Here is a 16,206-nt window from a genome sequence, read left to right on the forward strand (position 1 = left end):
TAGATTTATCTCTTTTTGTATTTCGTCCGTATGGTTTATAGTGGCTTGTAAAGACATTAAATGAAGTGCCTTTTTATGTACTCAAACAAACGTGATTTTAAACACTTTACATTAAATGGCAGATATGCGCGGGGAAAAGAAACCTCTTAGGTCAAGACGCACATCCTAGATAAAACGGATACATCAATAAATACTTATTGTCTGTTTTAAGATATGAAGATTCAATAAACCTATGTTTAAGAGACGCGGTCACATAATTGTCTGCTGTATTTTATGCATATATGTTTTTCAACGTATTTTCCATAGTATCCCTTGTGAGCTAGGGAGCCTTTAGAAGATCTTCTCCGTAGATATCAGGTACTCGTTCTACCAGGATAGCGGAGAATGTTACATACAAGCTTGGGCTAACGAAACAATCTAGCTTATATAAATATCATTGACTTCTTTCTTACTTTGACATCGTTTAACAACGGAATTACAAACATGAACAACAATAGCGTGAAAAATTGGATTCAGGCAAGCAAATAGTCGCCCCAAAACGAAATATGATATTCATTATTCAGACCTCAGGGTATGGGGTAAAAGATATAGCGTTGACTGCTTCGTATACCTGAGAAGGAGAAAAACATAAGGTCTAATGGTCTCTGTACATCAAATATAAGGTCTAATGGTCTCTGTTCATCAAACATAAGGTCTAATGGTCTCTGTTCATCAAACATAAGGTCTAATGGTCTCTGTTCATCAAACATAAGATCTAATGGTCTCTGTTCATAAAACATAAGGTCTAATGGTCTCTGTACATTAAACATAAGGTCTAATGGTCTCTGTTCATCAAACATAAGGTCTAATGGTCTCTGTTCATCAAACATAAAGCCTAATGGTCTCTGTTAATCAAACATAAGGTCTAATGGTATCTGTACATCAAACATAAGGACTAATGGTCTCTGTACATCAAACATAAGGTCTAATGGTCTCTGTTCATCAAACATAAGGTATAATGGTCTCTGTTCATCAAACATAAGGTCTAATGGTCTCTGTTCATCAAACATAAGGTCTAATGGTCTCTGTTCATCAAACATAAGGTCTAATGGTCTCTGTACATAAAACATAAGGTATAATGGTCTCTGTTCATCAAACATAAGATCTAATGGTCTCTGTTCATCAAACATAAGGTCTAATGGTCTCTGTTCATCAGACATAAGGTCTAATGGTCCCTGTTCGTCAAACATAATTTGTCAATTGTTGTCAGTGTGCTGTTTGTGTGTTATTCAAAATCAGGAGGAACCTGATTCGGATCGGCTAATTTTCAAACCGGTTTTAATCCCCGATGCTTTGCATTGACCGTTCTAATACGGAGATCCCTGTTTAATTTGTATATTTTTTATGCTGCGTGTTATGTTATGAAAGTTGTTAATAAGAGTCGTGTTCTGAGAAAACTGGGCTTAATGCATGTGCGTAAAGTGTCATCCCAGATTAGCCTGTGCAGTCCGCACAGGCTAATCAGGGACGACACTTTCCGCTTTTATGGTATTTTTAGTTTCAAGGAAGTCCCTCCTTGCCGAAAATCATGTTTAGGTGGAAAGTGTCGTCCCTGATTAGCCTGTGCGGACTGCACAGACTAATCTAGGACGACACTTTACGCACATGCATTAAGCCCAGTTTCTCAGAACGCGACTCACAAAATCAAGACAACTATCTCCTGATAGAGTTTCTGGATTCCAAAAATGTTTCCTCCTTTTGTATAATTTCTACTATGTTATAAAAAGGAAAAACTTGTATGTGATATTTTTCGAGATTTAAATTAAATAATGAACATATGGCATTCAAATAGTGTTACCCATGTCCAATACAATTTTAACCCATAAGATCGCATCCTGCTTCGACGACTATCCCATTGAGTGTTCCATTGGCATCAAGAGCTCTCTGATATAATAGAACGTTACCATGTAAACAGTTTTCGTTTAGCGTTGTCCACTGTGACAGTTAACCATCCAAACGTAACGATGCATACAATTTAAACTCAATTTGAAATTACTGCTCGCAACTTATATGAAGATAGTTTGAATATGGGGACCAAACATTAACCAATCTCCTATCACGTCTCTGTGCTTTTGCAAAACAATGCAACTCCTCTAAAATATCATATACTTCTTGATAATATTATTATGTAAATATTGAATAGTTCCTACTATTATAATTTATTGATAATGTTTAAAACTATTACATTTTTATAGAGCATAGAACAATAATAAGTTTCTTGGTATTGCATATGCACATTTAATTTGTAGTATTGCAAAGGAAGTAAACACATCCGCCGACCCTTGCTGCTCTACTAGGTACCTCGAGTGTTGTGTCGGTGTATACCACCGCACTTGTATATCAAGACAAACCGGTCAAGTCATATATCCTTGTTCAATAAAAATCTAGCCGCCTGCGAAAGACATGAGGCCGTACAGCTCTTACGTTTGTTAACTATTTTAAGGCCTACGTTATTTTAATTCGGTTTTCATTACCAGCAATAAAATGTTGATTTTTCAAATAACAAAATGACCAAATGGAACATTTCCAACTTTGCATGAATATTAAAAAATATTATAATTTTGATATGAATGCTTCACACAAAACTGTACATTTTGGGGAACACATAAATGTAGGTAGGTTTTAATCATACACGATCGAGGACACGTTCTAGCGTCAATAGAAATAGTGGGACTTGAAAAAGCAAAACATGCATAATCCTGTTATAGCCTAAGAGCGAATGTCCGTTACTGGCTGTAAATGTAGGAAATGATTTATAAATTGATCACACTGATGTTCAGTTAAACCACTGCTTGTCTGTTCGTGCCTGTTAGTCCACAAAGATGAGCAAGGCTGTGGTTTTCCTCTTCGTCATTGGTCTTATGATCTCCGTAGTGACAGGTTAGACTTGTGTTGCAATTCATTCACTTAATTAGTGCTAAAACCGCTACTGCTTCTGCTACTGCTATTGTTGCTACTACTGCTGTTACTGATTTTTCTCTTGCTTCTATTAGTGCTACTTTTAAGACTCAATTTTCTTTTTTTGTTATATACGTTTATATAAGTCGAATATTGATAGAACGATTGTGGGGGCGCCATTTGTTAAAATCCGCTTTGACAACTGCTGGGCATCATTTTAGCAACGTCATGCGAAAATAGGGTTAATGTCATATATGACCAGTGTGCGTTGTTTGGTTAGGAGCCAACCTGTCCGGTATAACGAGCAAGGCTCCGTGGTCTCATGAACGGACCGCGGCAAGCGTAGCTCCTGGCCAGCCTGTCTATTCGCACACTATGAGTCGCGTTCTGAGAAAACTGGGCATATTGCATGTGCGTAAAGTGTCGTCCCAGATTATCATGTGCAGTCCGCACAGGCTATGTGAAGTCCGCACAGGCTAATAAGGGACGACACTTTCCGCCTTAATTGGAATTATGCTAAGAAGAGACTTCATTTAAAGAAAAATTGTCATAAAAGCGGAAACTGTCGTCCCTGATTAGCCCGTGCGGATTGCACAGGCTAAATTGGCACGACACTTGACGCACATGCATTATGCCCAGTTTTCTCAGAACACGACTCGTATTGTCAGGAGCTACGCTTGCGGCATATGTCATACGCGGGTCATATGATAATAGTTCTACGCTTGCAAGAAATTAAACGAGTATCAATACAACAAAATGTTCATGCAGGTAGTTTATGCTCGTATACATAAGTGTAAACAACTCTATGAAATAATTACAATGTAAACAGTTTAAAATCGACAAATGTTCATCTATAAGGTCACACTGCCTTTTTTCATCCTCACCAGCAATCCCTGGTGGTCGACGGACTCACCTCTTCGGTTTCCAGACGATTGTAACAGCGAAGCCTTGCGGACCTTTGCGACCAACTGCGGGCTCTCGGAGCACTCCATGGTACGCAGTTAATATCTACGATGGACACATTTGTTTTGTTGTTGTTGAACGACCGATTTAACAACTTTTTTTTATTATTGTTGCTTATCGATTTGTACGGGGCAAGTAGGAAATCTGAAGTCTAGATATTAAACGCTTTACGGTTTGGTTGAGTATACGCTTAAAATATAGACAAATGAGACATATTAAATGTTACATATGGGTCGTGCTCTGTAAAAAGGGGGTTTAATGCATGTGCGTAAAGTTTCCGCTTTTATGATATTATTATAAAGAAATACTCTTCTTAGAGAAAATTCAGTTTCGGCGGAAAGTGTCGTCCCTGATTAGCCTGTGTGGACTGCACAGGCTAATCTGGGACGACACTTTTTGCACATGCATTAAACCCTTTTTTCACAAAGTACTGCAATTATGTTTATTTGTACAATTAGGGGAACCACTACATCCTGAGTGATCCAAAGAGCAATGACATCAACAACATCGTCATAGTGATACCAGATGACTTGCGAGATTTCGGCACGTGCGAGAAGATCGTTCGAGATCTCAATGAGAGATGCAATAAGGATTACTTCGACTACTAACGCTATGTTAACATCAACCTTGGCTTTTCACGTTTTTTCGTCGTTATACTCTTCGATCAGCTTTTTAATAAGAACTGTATTTCAGTGCTATAAATTATTACATTCGTACAATTGTTTATCAAATACGATACAATACTTAAGTGTGTTCTAAAGACAAACTATTTTAACAAACAATCTGGTCTTAATGCATGTAGTGAAAGTGTCATCCTTGTTCTGCGTGTGTAATTACTGTCTAATCATGGACGACTCTTTCCGCATTGAGGGAATTGTTCGTGCTAAAGATGTCTTCTCTAAACAAAAGTCCAATAATAGCGCAAAGTGGTGTCCCTGATTAGCCTGTTTGGACTGCTCAGATTATTTATTACGACGCTTTACGCACATGCGTTAAGCCCAGTTTTTCAAGAATGCTGTTAATTTAAACAAAACGAATCGATTGTTTTCAGACTGAGACCAGGAGCTGTAAACTTTTATTTGCCGTAAATATCTGTAAATTCCTTAACTGTTTTTTATGTATTTAAGGCCGCTTCTGCCAATAAATATTATCGTCTCGCACTTTTTGTATTTGTTAAATGAACATACTTTGTCTGTGGAAAGTGTTGCAAAATACACTCACCTTTGATAAAAAGGCTTTTTATACTTTGTATACGATGTACTGGGGTCTACATTGCAGATATAATAACAGAAAGAAAATTACACAGTGTTTTGATAATAATTATTTTAAATATGTGGATCATGGGTTTGTCATAAAACCAAGGCTTATTAATTTGTTATTCTTGCTTGTAGTATTCAAACAGATACATTTGGATATGTACGTACTAGATTAAGCGTATATTTAAATGGGAAAACCTGAAATCAAAGACAAGGGATATATTAAAATTGGACCATGCTCTGTGAAAAGGGAGTTTAATGCAGGTGCGTAAAGTGTCGTCCCAGATGAATCTGTGCAGTCCACACATATTGTTCAGGGACAACGTTTTCCCTCTAAACTAGATTTTTGCTATGAAGAGACTTTCTTGAAAGGAAAAATATCATAAAAGCGGAAAGTGTTGTCCCTGATTAGCCTGTGCGGACTGCACAGGCTAATCTGGGACGACACTTTATGCACATGTATTAAACCCCCTTTTCTTAAAGAGCAGCTCAACTTTAAAATTGCAAATTGACTTTTGCATGCGTGATAATATTTATTTGCAATAAGCTCTTATGGATTAGCAAATATCTCCTGTTTGTTGAACTAATACACGGCTCACGTCATAATAAGTATTTAACATCCATGACTTAAACGGACAATTTAACAGATTTTGGCATGTTCTGAAGTTTGCGAACTAATGCTTTAAATTCATGTAAACATCGGAACAAAAGAGTTTCAGGTAAAAAAAAAAATTAACCCGTTTATGCCTAGCGTCCTGAAAAAATGACTTTGCAAACAGCGTAGACCCAGATGAGACGCCGCATGATGCGCCGTCTCATCTGGGTCTGCGCTGTTTGCTTTAAGGAATTTCAGTAAGTAATATTCTAAATATAGAAATACATATCCTAGACATCCCTAATTTTGGAAATAAATTGGTCCAATTTATAGGATGGGAGAGTCCTCTAGGCATAAATTGGTTAAAATTGAAGAATGAAAAAAACGTAATCCACACCTGGGCTCGAACCACTGAGCCTTGGAGCAAATTCGGCCAATCGTTATGACGGGATAATGCACGTAATTTATACTTTATATAGGTAATCCTTGTAATGTCACACGATTACACTATAATAAGGATAACAACAATATGATAACGATAACAACAGAACTTTCCTAATTATACAATCGTTTCGCCTTTGTAGCGCTTTAGAATTTTCAGGTTTTTAAATCGTCAAAAAGATGCATACAATTGATATTTTAGAGCATAATATATGTCCAGTATTACTGTTTCCTAAAAAAAAAAACATAGCTTCAACAAAAATTTGCAATTATGAAACAATATTTTTTATCCATTTTGTAAATTTATCAAAACGTGAACAGGTCCCATTTAATACAACCAATGTTTGAATGATATTATCTTACTATATCCACATTCCCAACGACAACTGTTAAAATATCCACAAAATATAACTGTGAACTTTACTCTAAATGTATCATTATTTCAAATATGACATATTAATTTTATATTAAAGACAAGATATTCAAAATTTCCTTTCGGCATCTTACAAATGATTAACACAACATTCTACATACATGTAGTTAAGTAATTTTAGCATGAAACATGAATGCGAGCATTTAGTACGTTGTCTTGTATAAATTGCTATTAACCCATTTATGCCTAGCGTCTAGAAAAAAGGCCTTGGTAAAAAGCATAGACCCAGATGAGACGCCGCATGATGCGGCGTCTCATCTGGGTCTGCGCTTTTTGCTTAAAGGCATTTCTGTATGAAATATTCTAAATATAGAAATAAATATACTAGAAATCCCTAATTTTGGAAATAAATTGATCCAATTTAGAAGGATGGAAGAGTCCACTTGGTATTATAGGGAAGAAAAACAATAGTTCAAGTAAAGGGAGAATAGTACGAAATTATTATACATGTAGTAACAGCCGCACTTGGTGTACACATGGTTAAATTGTATTAACAATAAAATTGACAAGGTTTCAATGGTGATAACTGCATGAACTTGCTCTACGAACACCATGTTAAAATCGACACCTAGTTTTTAAGTATATGTTTCTTTGTCATCGACTGCAAATATGAACTCGAACGAAGGTCTGCTAAATGAAAAATACCAGACAACTTTTTTAGGGTTTCTCATTTTTGTTTCCCTATTGACAGCGTAGTTGTTAAGAACAGAAAAAAATGTTCTGTTCAATATGGATGACAAATCACGCTCAACGTGGCATTTTAGAATACTAATAGACCAACTTATTTAATGCTTTGATCGTCGTAAGCAGCGATCAGCGCCAATGCCCATCTCTTTCGATTTAATCAAATACCCCTTTTCCAATCAGGTCTGCACTGTTTAAGAGCAATTTATTTTATTTTATTGAAATTACACCGAAACTGCTTCATTTCAAATAGTCAGATATGACTTGAAAAATATCTACACCAACTACGTTAATAAGAAACAATAACTCTATAATATATATTTTTCTTTTTTTTATTATTGTATTTGGTATCGGTAAATCACAAAGACAAGTAGAGGAAACAATGATTTCCGTACGTGATCGGATAACAATAAAGATACAACAATCTTAGACAGAACAGCTAATGCGATCTCGAGTGGAAACCATCGCACAGTTTATTCCCTTAAAACAAGGGAAATAATTATAAAAAACAAAAGTAGTAATATTTCTAATTATCTATCTTATTTGATGATATATTTAGATGAAATATATATATATATATGTTTATATTTGTTTTCTCTAAACAAAACATATTCGTGTCATACATATACGAGCATGTTTATAAACATTCTTAGTACGTATTTACAGTACGGACAAAAGGCGATCACAAATACCAAGTACGCTCACCTGAGATGTATCTCGGTAATGTTATTTTGAAGCCGACGTAGTCGGCAACATTTGCTTGATCTGGCTAATAATAATAAGAGCGGATACTAAACCCTCGCTTCCTTAGTATAACATCCCATACACCCTGCGACGCATAATTCTGTACCCTTTAGTAGACATCACACTCCTCGAGATGCATATTTACTAAACCCTTAATAGCGTATGGTATTTTTACATTATATTCTGACATCAAAGAGAACATACAACAACAAGCACATTCGTTGAATTGATATCCCCTGCCAATATGCTTCTGGAAACAAAAGTTTTCTGGACGGATGGACAACGCCCTTTTACCTCAATGTGTGACCCTGACCTTAGCCCCTAGGATTATGGGTGTTGAATGTGAAGCACCCCCAGATGATTGAGAACAACTTTGGCAGGTTTCATGGCATAATAAAGGAATGACTAAATAATGAATAATTCATAAAATGTGTGACCTTTGACCTCAATGTGTGACCTTGACCTGAGCCCCTAGGATTGTGGGTGTTGAATGTGAAGAAACCCCAGATGATTGAGAATAACTATGGCACGTTTCATGGCTTTAATGTTAATGGAGATAAAGCTCTAAGCTTATGTTAATAAGCATTCTTTCAAGACACAAAGGACCATAACTCCGTTATTAACAGATGGTGTACCGGTAATATACATATGATGATACATTTCCGATACATTAATTACATATCAAAAGCTGTGTGCATCTTTAGCACAAAATGCACGAGGTGAGCTCAAAGTATAAAAAATAATCTCAGGGCCTTGAGCGTTGATATTTATTATGTAACATCAGATAGTGGTCTTGTTAAAAGTGTGTTCAAATTGATCTCTAATGATCAACACTTGCCACACACCAATGGTCACATGATTGATAAATTAGTGTATACATAGTTGTAAATTAAGAGGGGTTAATCACTTGACAAACACGATGGCGACGACCACGCCGAGACAGGTGTTTTTTGCCGTTGTATACCCTTTATTACTTGTATTAATTGTTTAAATGCCACAAACTTTCAAGCCATATCAGAAAGAAAGTGATTAGCGTTTATTTCGCATAAATATTCGCTCTTTATCTCGACTTAAGCCCCTGCGAAATTTCTCAGCGGAATCTGAAATTTTGTGACCCGCTAAAATTTTTCGCAGCGAGTAATGTCGATATATAGCGCGATTATTAGCACGATATAAACATGTAATAGATTTTCTCTTTTATTGCTTTAAAATTTGAATTATATGTTAGGGTAATGTATATTTACACGTGTAAGGTTATGACAGCTATCAACCGGTTTTAACCCCACACTGCTTTGGAATGACCGTTCCAAGGCGGTGATCGCTTGATCGCAGAGTCAATGTTAAATGAAGAATTGTGTGAATTGTGTTGTATATGCATCGGTAATTCCCTTTAAAAACGAACGACAATTATTTCTCTTCTGATAATGTTTCTTTTATTCCATTATTAGTGTGTGTTTAATAGAAAAGGGTTTTACAAATTTAAATCGTATCCTTTGAAACCAACAGGCATTGGTATGTGGGATGCAACATCATATAGTGGCATCTATCAAACTTATTCAAATTATTACTGTGTCGTCAAACTTAGCCCGCTTGGCGGTTAACTGTTTTCTGTATTGGTCATATTTAAAATTTCCTCCTAACTAAGAATATTCTAGTTGCAGGATGCAATTAAACGATATATAGCCACCATAGATCTCTTGTTTGAACTTATGTAATTCGTAACTCAACAAATTTTGCTGCTAGACTGATTTAACATTAAAAAACAACCATATACATTTACGAATCTCCATTTTGGGGTTATTTTGTACCATGACCGGATATATTTTCCATTTTAAGTACACTAACATTTTGCAACGCGTGTCAGGCGTTAACCTTAAAGGGGCCTTTTCACAGATTTTGGCATGTTTTGAAGTTTGTCATTAGATGCTTTATATTGATATTATATTATAAACATTGGGTCTAACAATCTTCAGTATCAAAACAAGAATGCAATTAAAGAATTAAAAAAAGTAAACCTCAACGGGTCTCGAAGCACTGACCCCTGGAGCCATGGAGCAAAAGTTTACCGCTCAATCCACTATACAATCCGCTCTTATATCATTACCAATGTATTTTTTACCTCATATATGCAATCCTCGTAGTATCAAAAAATACAACGACAACAACAGAATTCTCAAAATTATTCAATCGTTTCGCGCTGCAACGCTTTATAATTTTTCAGGTTTTTAAATCGTCAAAAGATGCATATAATGGATATTTTAGAGCATGGTAAATGTTCAGTATTACTGTTCCTCAAAAATATCATAACTTCAAGGAATCTGAAACAATTTTTTCAATTTTGACAATTTACCAAAGCGTGAAGATGCCCCTTTAAGGTATAGTTGCCAGAGTAATGAAACTGTGCATGTTAACTTACGCACGTCATTAAATGTGTCGGTACGCTTTTTTGCATTTTTATTTCCCTAGCAAAATGGTATTTTTATAATTTGTTGTTTTGCGTATCTAAACTTAATTGTGTTTGATTCAACATTTTATAGCCCGTTGTTTCTTGTGTTGCGCGTTACAGAAAGGTATTGATGCGATAGCGATGCAAGTTTATAAGCATATTCACGAAGATGCGAAATTGTGTCATTTGTTATTCCATGTTATTTTTTATTTACCAAAATTTTATTGTGATAGAATATATATAATTTTATTATATACATGTGTAATGCTTTTAACAAAATACAGGCTGTATCAATCGTTGAAATAAAAAATCCCGTATTACGCTACTCGCTGTTTCCAATTCCGTATTAATTACCGTACTAGCCGGGCTACTTTGACCCATTTAATGACGTCACATTACACGCACCGAAAATAGAAATATCGGTGGTCACATGACGAGACTTACATACCCTATTACGAAATATATTACGTAGTACATCGTGTGACGTCATTATGTGACAAAAAACAATAGTTTTATCTAAACTCTGTAAGGACATGTCGGACCTGGTGTTTTTTAGCAGTAAACTATGTGTTAAAAACGTATTTAGGAGTGTGTCTTTATCATGCATAAATGAATATTTCGAAAGGAATACAATTAAATAGTGTGGTTTACACTAAGTTTCGATAAAGACATAGAAAATAGAAGTGGAAGTGCATATCGTTTTAACGTTTTTGTTATAAACATCGGATTAAAGTTGTCAACTTAATTAATATAAAAATTCGATTAACGATGGCATTAAGGTAAGCGTGTCGGAAACCTGTGTTTTCCCGGTTCGAATGTTTACACGTTGATTTACATAAACTGTATTCATACGCGTCTTAAATAAACTATGGCGTAACGTTTTAGTCATTGTTTTGTTAAAGTAAAAATACATTTGTTAACTGTTTTCTTTAGTTGTTGTATATAATAAAAGGAATATTACGCTAGTCAATTGTTCGAAAAGTTTGTATCACTCTCGTGGCTTATGCTATTTCGCATCTCGTGTGATACGTCATCACACAAGCCACTCGAGTGATACAAACTCTTGGAACAATTGACTAGCGTAATATTCCGTATATATGCAATACGTATTTTGTCGCATTTCAATACCGTAAAACTTTCTTTATAGGTGATGTTGATTATGGTTTATCTTGGCACACTGGAATACATTTTTTCACGTATGACAACGATAACGCCGACAGCTGTGCTCGAACACGTCATGGCGGATGGTGGTATCGAAATTGTGCAGTCGCAAATTTGAATGGTCAATATTTAACGCCAGGAACAGGTAACAGCTATGACACCACTGGGATTACTTACTTCGATTTCAAAAGATATGAGTCATTGAAAGAGACAAAACTGATGTTAAGGAGACTTTAGTATTTTGTTACTTTAGTATTTTGTTACAGACTGAGCTATTCCTGGCTATTTAAAGTTTAAAAATATAAAATAAGTATGTTTCTGTATATGTATGCTATCAATTGAATATGAATGTGTAACACAATCGTGTGACCAGCAATGATATTCTATATTAGAGTACATTCTACATTAGAGTTTGCAGCATCTTGTAGGAACGGCATACATTATTATGCATGTTCAATCATCATCATCATCATCATCATCATCATCATCAGCAGCAGCAGCAGCAGCAGCAGCAGCAGCAGCAGCATCATCATCATCATCATCATCATCATCATCATCATCATCATCATCAGCAGCAGCAGCAGCAGCAGCGTCATCATCATCATCATCATCATCATCATCATCATCACCATCATCGTCATCGTCGTCGTCGTCGTCGTCATCATCATCATCATCATCATCATCATCATCATCATCATCATCATCTTCATCAACATCAACATCATCATCATCATCATCATCATCATCATCATCATCATCATCATCATCATCATCATCATCATCATCACCATCATCATCATCATCATCATCATCATCGTTAACGTCATAAATAGTATACTTTTTATCACCAGTCTTTACCTATTCTCATTTGATCATAAAACCACAACCATTCTTATACACTTATTACTAAAATCATACTTTAAGTGATGTGCTTATAAAGAATACCTATGACGACGATGAACACCAAAGTTGTGTTAATGACGATGAATTTTGAATTTTGATTGTGTATTCAAGAGTATTTCCACAATTTCGCTTTAACCACAAAAGGACGAATTCACCCCCCCCCCCTGGCGGCCTTATTTTTTAAACGGACCAAAATCATTTATCATTTGGCAACAACTGTTACTTCTACAGTGTTTCACATGATTTCACAATAACCATTAAAAAAGTTCCATTGATCGGAGCCTTCTACATACTCAGCTGCGATATATTTCTAACAGAGGTTCTGGGTGAGTTAAATCAATATTTAATACAAAATGGAACTTCTAGATTGTTCACAAATATTAATTATTAGTATGTCAGGAACACTGCCTCGCCCCCTTACCGCTATGTTGTTCAACGGACCGGAGCCATTTTCACACTCAGCTGAGGTATAATAGCAATAAATGTCCTGACAAAGTGTAATAACGATTGGAAATAAACTATGACCTCTACCGGGTTCAAAAAGTTTTCTTTCAATTGACCAAGCGATCTTTTTTAGACCCCATATGCCCCATTTTAAAACTTGGCCAATATATCGTTGGGATAAATCTTCCGAGTAAGTTTCGTGAAGATTGTACTGCAAATGTGGATTATGACGGCAAACGAGGCATGACGGAAAAAGGTAATCACATAAGCTTTCCATGAGCACATTGTTTTCAGGTGAGATGAAAATGTTCTTAAGTATGAGCAAATTATCTTTACTGGCTGCTTAGTAGCTTCGTCTCACCTATATGTAAGTCCTTAAGGAGTTTTTTGGCACGAAACTCGTAATTTATCGTCGCCTTACCTGCAGCTTAATTATAGAACTTCACATATTTACGTCGATCAGCTGTTCAGCTTCGGATGCTGGGGCGAACTACCAGCTGAACTCAATTTATAACCCTGTACTTGAAAAAAACGTAAAATGTCCATACACCCCCTCCCCCCCCCACCCCCCCAAAAAAAAAACACACAACACAACCTTGTATGGGACTTTTTGACACTTAAATGGTTACGTAAACAGTACGAATTTAGGAGGAGCGAGACTATACCAGCGTGCAAGGTGTTTTGTACACTACAAGCACGTGTGAGTCCATAATCCGATAAAACTCTTGTTTAGGACATTTGGCGATTGAAACAAGATCAGTGTACGTTTAACAGCTATTAAAAAACCCATGCAATTGATTGAACTGTCACATGCACGAAACGATTTTAGACGGTACTAGACTATACCTGCGTAATAGCTGCTTATGTACTCTGCAAGCAAATCTTAGTTCATAGTCAAATTTAATTCTTGGTTTGGAATTTTTGATAATCAAGCATGGTCGCGTGTGTTACAATGTAAGTTAAAAACAATGTAAGTTAATGACATAATTGAATGGTCAGATGAACGCGATCCTTTTAGACGGAACGACACTTTTTCAGTTTGGTATGTGCTTGAACAAGAAAACGTAGTAAACCATGGTGTAAACAAGTTTTGTTTGCGAATTATGGACAGTAAAACATGGACCGTCTACATTAAAAAAGAAAATACAAAAGCCGATCTAAATTGATTTGATCGTGCACGTGAAGGTGGGTACCCACTGCCGATCCGATCGAGTTGATCGAGTTGATCATCAAAATTTCCCGACCAAACCAGACCAAGCTCGACTAAAAAGGGTACACACGACTTCTTCTCGACCTCTTGTCGATAACACACGACCCCCACACGACTCATCCACGACGTCCACTCAACCATCTTTCCGATTTCCGCTCGATCATCTCGACCTATACGTGAGCCCTATACGATCTCAGCTCGACCAAGTTCGATCGCCACCAGATCTTCACACGACCAGATCGTGATGGTCGAACGACAGTCGTACAAAGTCACGAACGGTAGTCTATTGAAACTTTGAGAATAAAAAACTTTAAACATTGTTGTTCACTAATCACTTTTATCATCATGTATTTTTTTTTACTAGTTTTAGCAGTATCAGTCGCCTTTTTGCCATTTATTGGCATCTTTGGATGTTTACTCGTCCGATTCTAAGAAGGTTATGAGAGACAAGCACGACGTTTTGCACGTGAGTTTTGTTTTAGTGACATGAGCTCGTGTATGGTCGAATAGCAATCGGGAAGTGATCGTGTACGGTCGAGTAGACGTCAGGTAGCAGTCTAGTAAATCTGTACATCAAATCGAATAGAGGTCGAGTGGATCGTGTTCTGATCTAAAATAACTCGGGTAGAGGTCGAGCGGATCGGGTAGAGATCGTGTAAAAGATTGCTTAGTTTTTAGTTTAAACCTATTTATTTTAGCTCGATTGCATCGAAAGCCAATGGCTTATATAAACGCTCTCGAGTCCGTTTCCTGGGCCTAGAACCAGTACTTGGTGTCTTTGGGGGAGATCTAAAGATCTTTGGGGATCGAACCCGTGACCTCCCGATCGCTAGGCGGACACCATATCCATTACACCACGGCAACCACACGATTGCTTCACGATCAACTCGATCTCCTACTCGACTTATACACGACCATTTGCCGAGCGCTTGTCGATCCATTTCCTACTCGACCGCTACTCGATATTTTTTGACATGTCAAAAAATATCGGGTAGGAAGCCCGACCAATGCCGACCTACCCGACCGCCCCCGATCACTCATGCCGACCGAACCAGACCAGTACCCGACCGCTTGGTCGGGCTTGATCGAGTTGATCTGATCGGCAGTGGGAACCCAGCTTTATGCATTTAGACGATACTCTTGATATGTGCTTGTGTACATGGAGTTCATATTAATCCATAGACTGAGAAAATTAAAGTTTGGGGTATTGACACTCAAACATCGATCGTGTAAGTTAACAAATGACCCCAAAACGTTAAAATCGATGACTTACTAGGGCCTTTGGCCACTAAATCATGACTTAAATGCAAATACTATCGCGTGTCTAAATAAAAGCGTGGAAGCTGCTTGTATAATCTAAAGCACGTAGTAGCTGATAGTCTGCGAAAACTGTTGTTTGGGACTTTTAAGATACTCTCACATGGACACTGTACATTTAAAATTCTTACACACACAACATTGATGTATTATCACCTGCATGTGGCGAATTTAGATTACATGATTATGTATCAGTGTGAAAGCTACTCTTGTTATAGACAGGCACGTAATCGTTTATAGTTCGAAATAGGTTTTGTTTAAGACTTTTAAAAAAAAAATCTCAATTTCACGAACGTCAACATACATAAGATAGATGTTTGTGACTGACATAACCTGCATCTGTTAAAGTGCTGTTATGTTAAAAACGGTGCGGCTTAAATTTAATTAAAAGTTCAATGATTTGGTAGCTGTAAATAGACCATATTTGCGACATCGGCTACCTTCAAAAACACGCCATATCAGTGGAAAATAGAACACTGGCCCAGGTCATACGTTATCGACCACTGTTATCAGTCCGATGTGCGCGTTTGAGGTAAAGACATTATGAATTTTATTGTTATTGGGATGATTATTGTAATTTTTATAAGTATTATAAGTATTTATAGCAGCTGCAGTAGTAGTAGAATTAGTATATGTATTTTCAGGAGTCAGTTTTAATGTTTATCTTATAGT

General features: G+C 36.6%; 2 protein-coding genes across 14 annotated transcripts in view; both read left to right on the forward strand.

Annotated features, from left to right (window-relative positions):
* LOC127866991 (fibropellin-1-like) overlaps positions 1–5,060 on the forward strand; it is a 281,878-nt gene extending 276,818 nt beyond the window's left edge. For all 9 annotated transcript variants that reach the window (XM_052407905.1, XM_052407902.1, XM_052407904.1 and 6 more), the window contains 2 exons: positions 3,825–3,930; positions 4,359–5,060. The gene's annotated coding sequence lies outside the window, so the exon portion shown is untranslated. The remainder of the gene's footprint in view (positions 1–3,824; positions 3,931–4,358) is intronic.
* Positions 1–16,206, forward strand: part of LOC127866987 (uncharacterized) — a 183,713-nt gene that overhangs the window by 157,510 nt on the left and 9,997 nt on the right. For 2 of the 5 annotated variants that reach the window (XM_052407890.1, XM_052407894.1), the window contains exon 1: positions 16,077–16,206. This exon is cut by the window's right edge and continues 102 nt beyond it. The exons of 1 other annotated variant lie outside the window; for it this stretch is intronic. Coding sequence is in view for 1 of the 4 variants with exons in the window: in XM_052407887.1 (XP_052263847.1) it covers positions 16,052–16,066 (15 nt within the window). In the remaining 3 variants the exon portion in view is untranslated. 2 more of the 5 variants (XM_052407887.1, XM_052407888.1) reach the window with 2 other exon arrangements.

The sequence above is a fragment of the Dreissena polymorpha genome, chromosome 2 (genome assembly GCF_020536995.1).
Source record: "Dreissena polymorpha isolate Duluth1 chromosome 2, UMN_Dpol_1.0, whole genome shotgun sequence".
NCBI lineage: Eukaryota > Metazoa > Mollusca > Bivalvia > Myida > Dreissenidae > Dreissena > Dreissena polymorpha.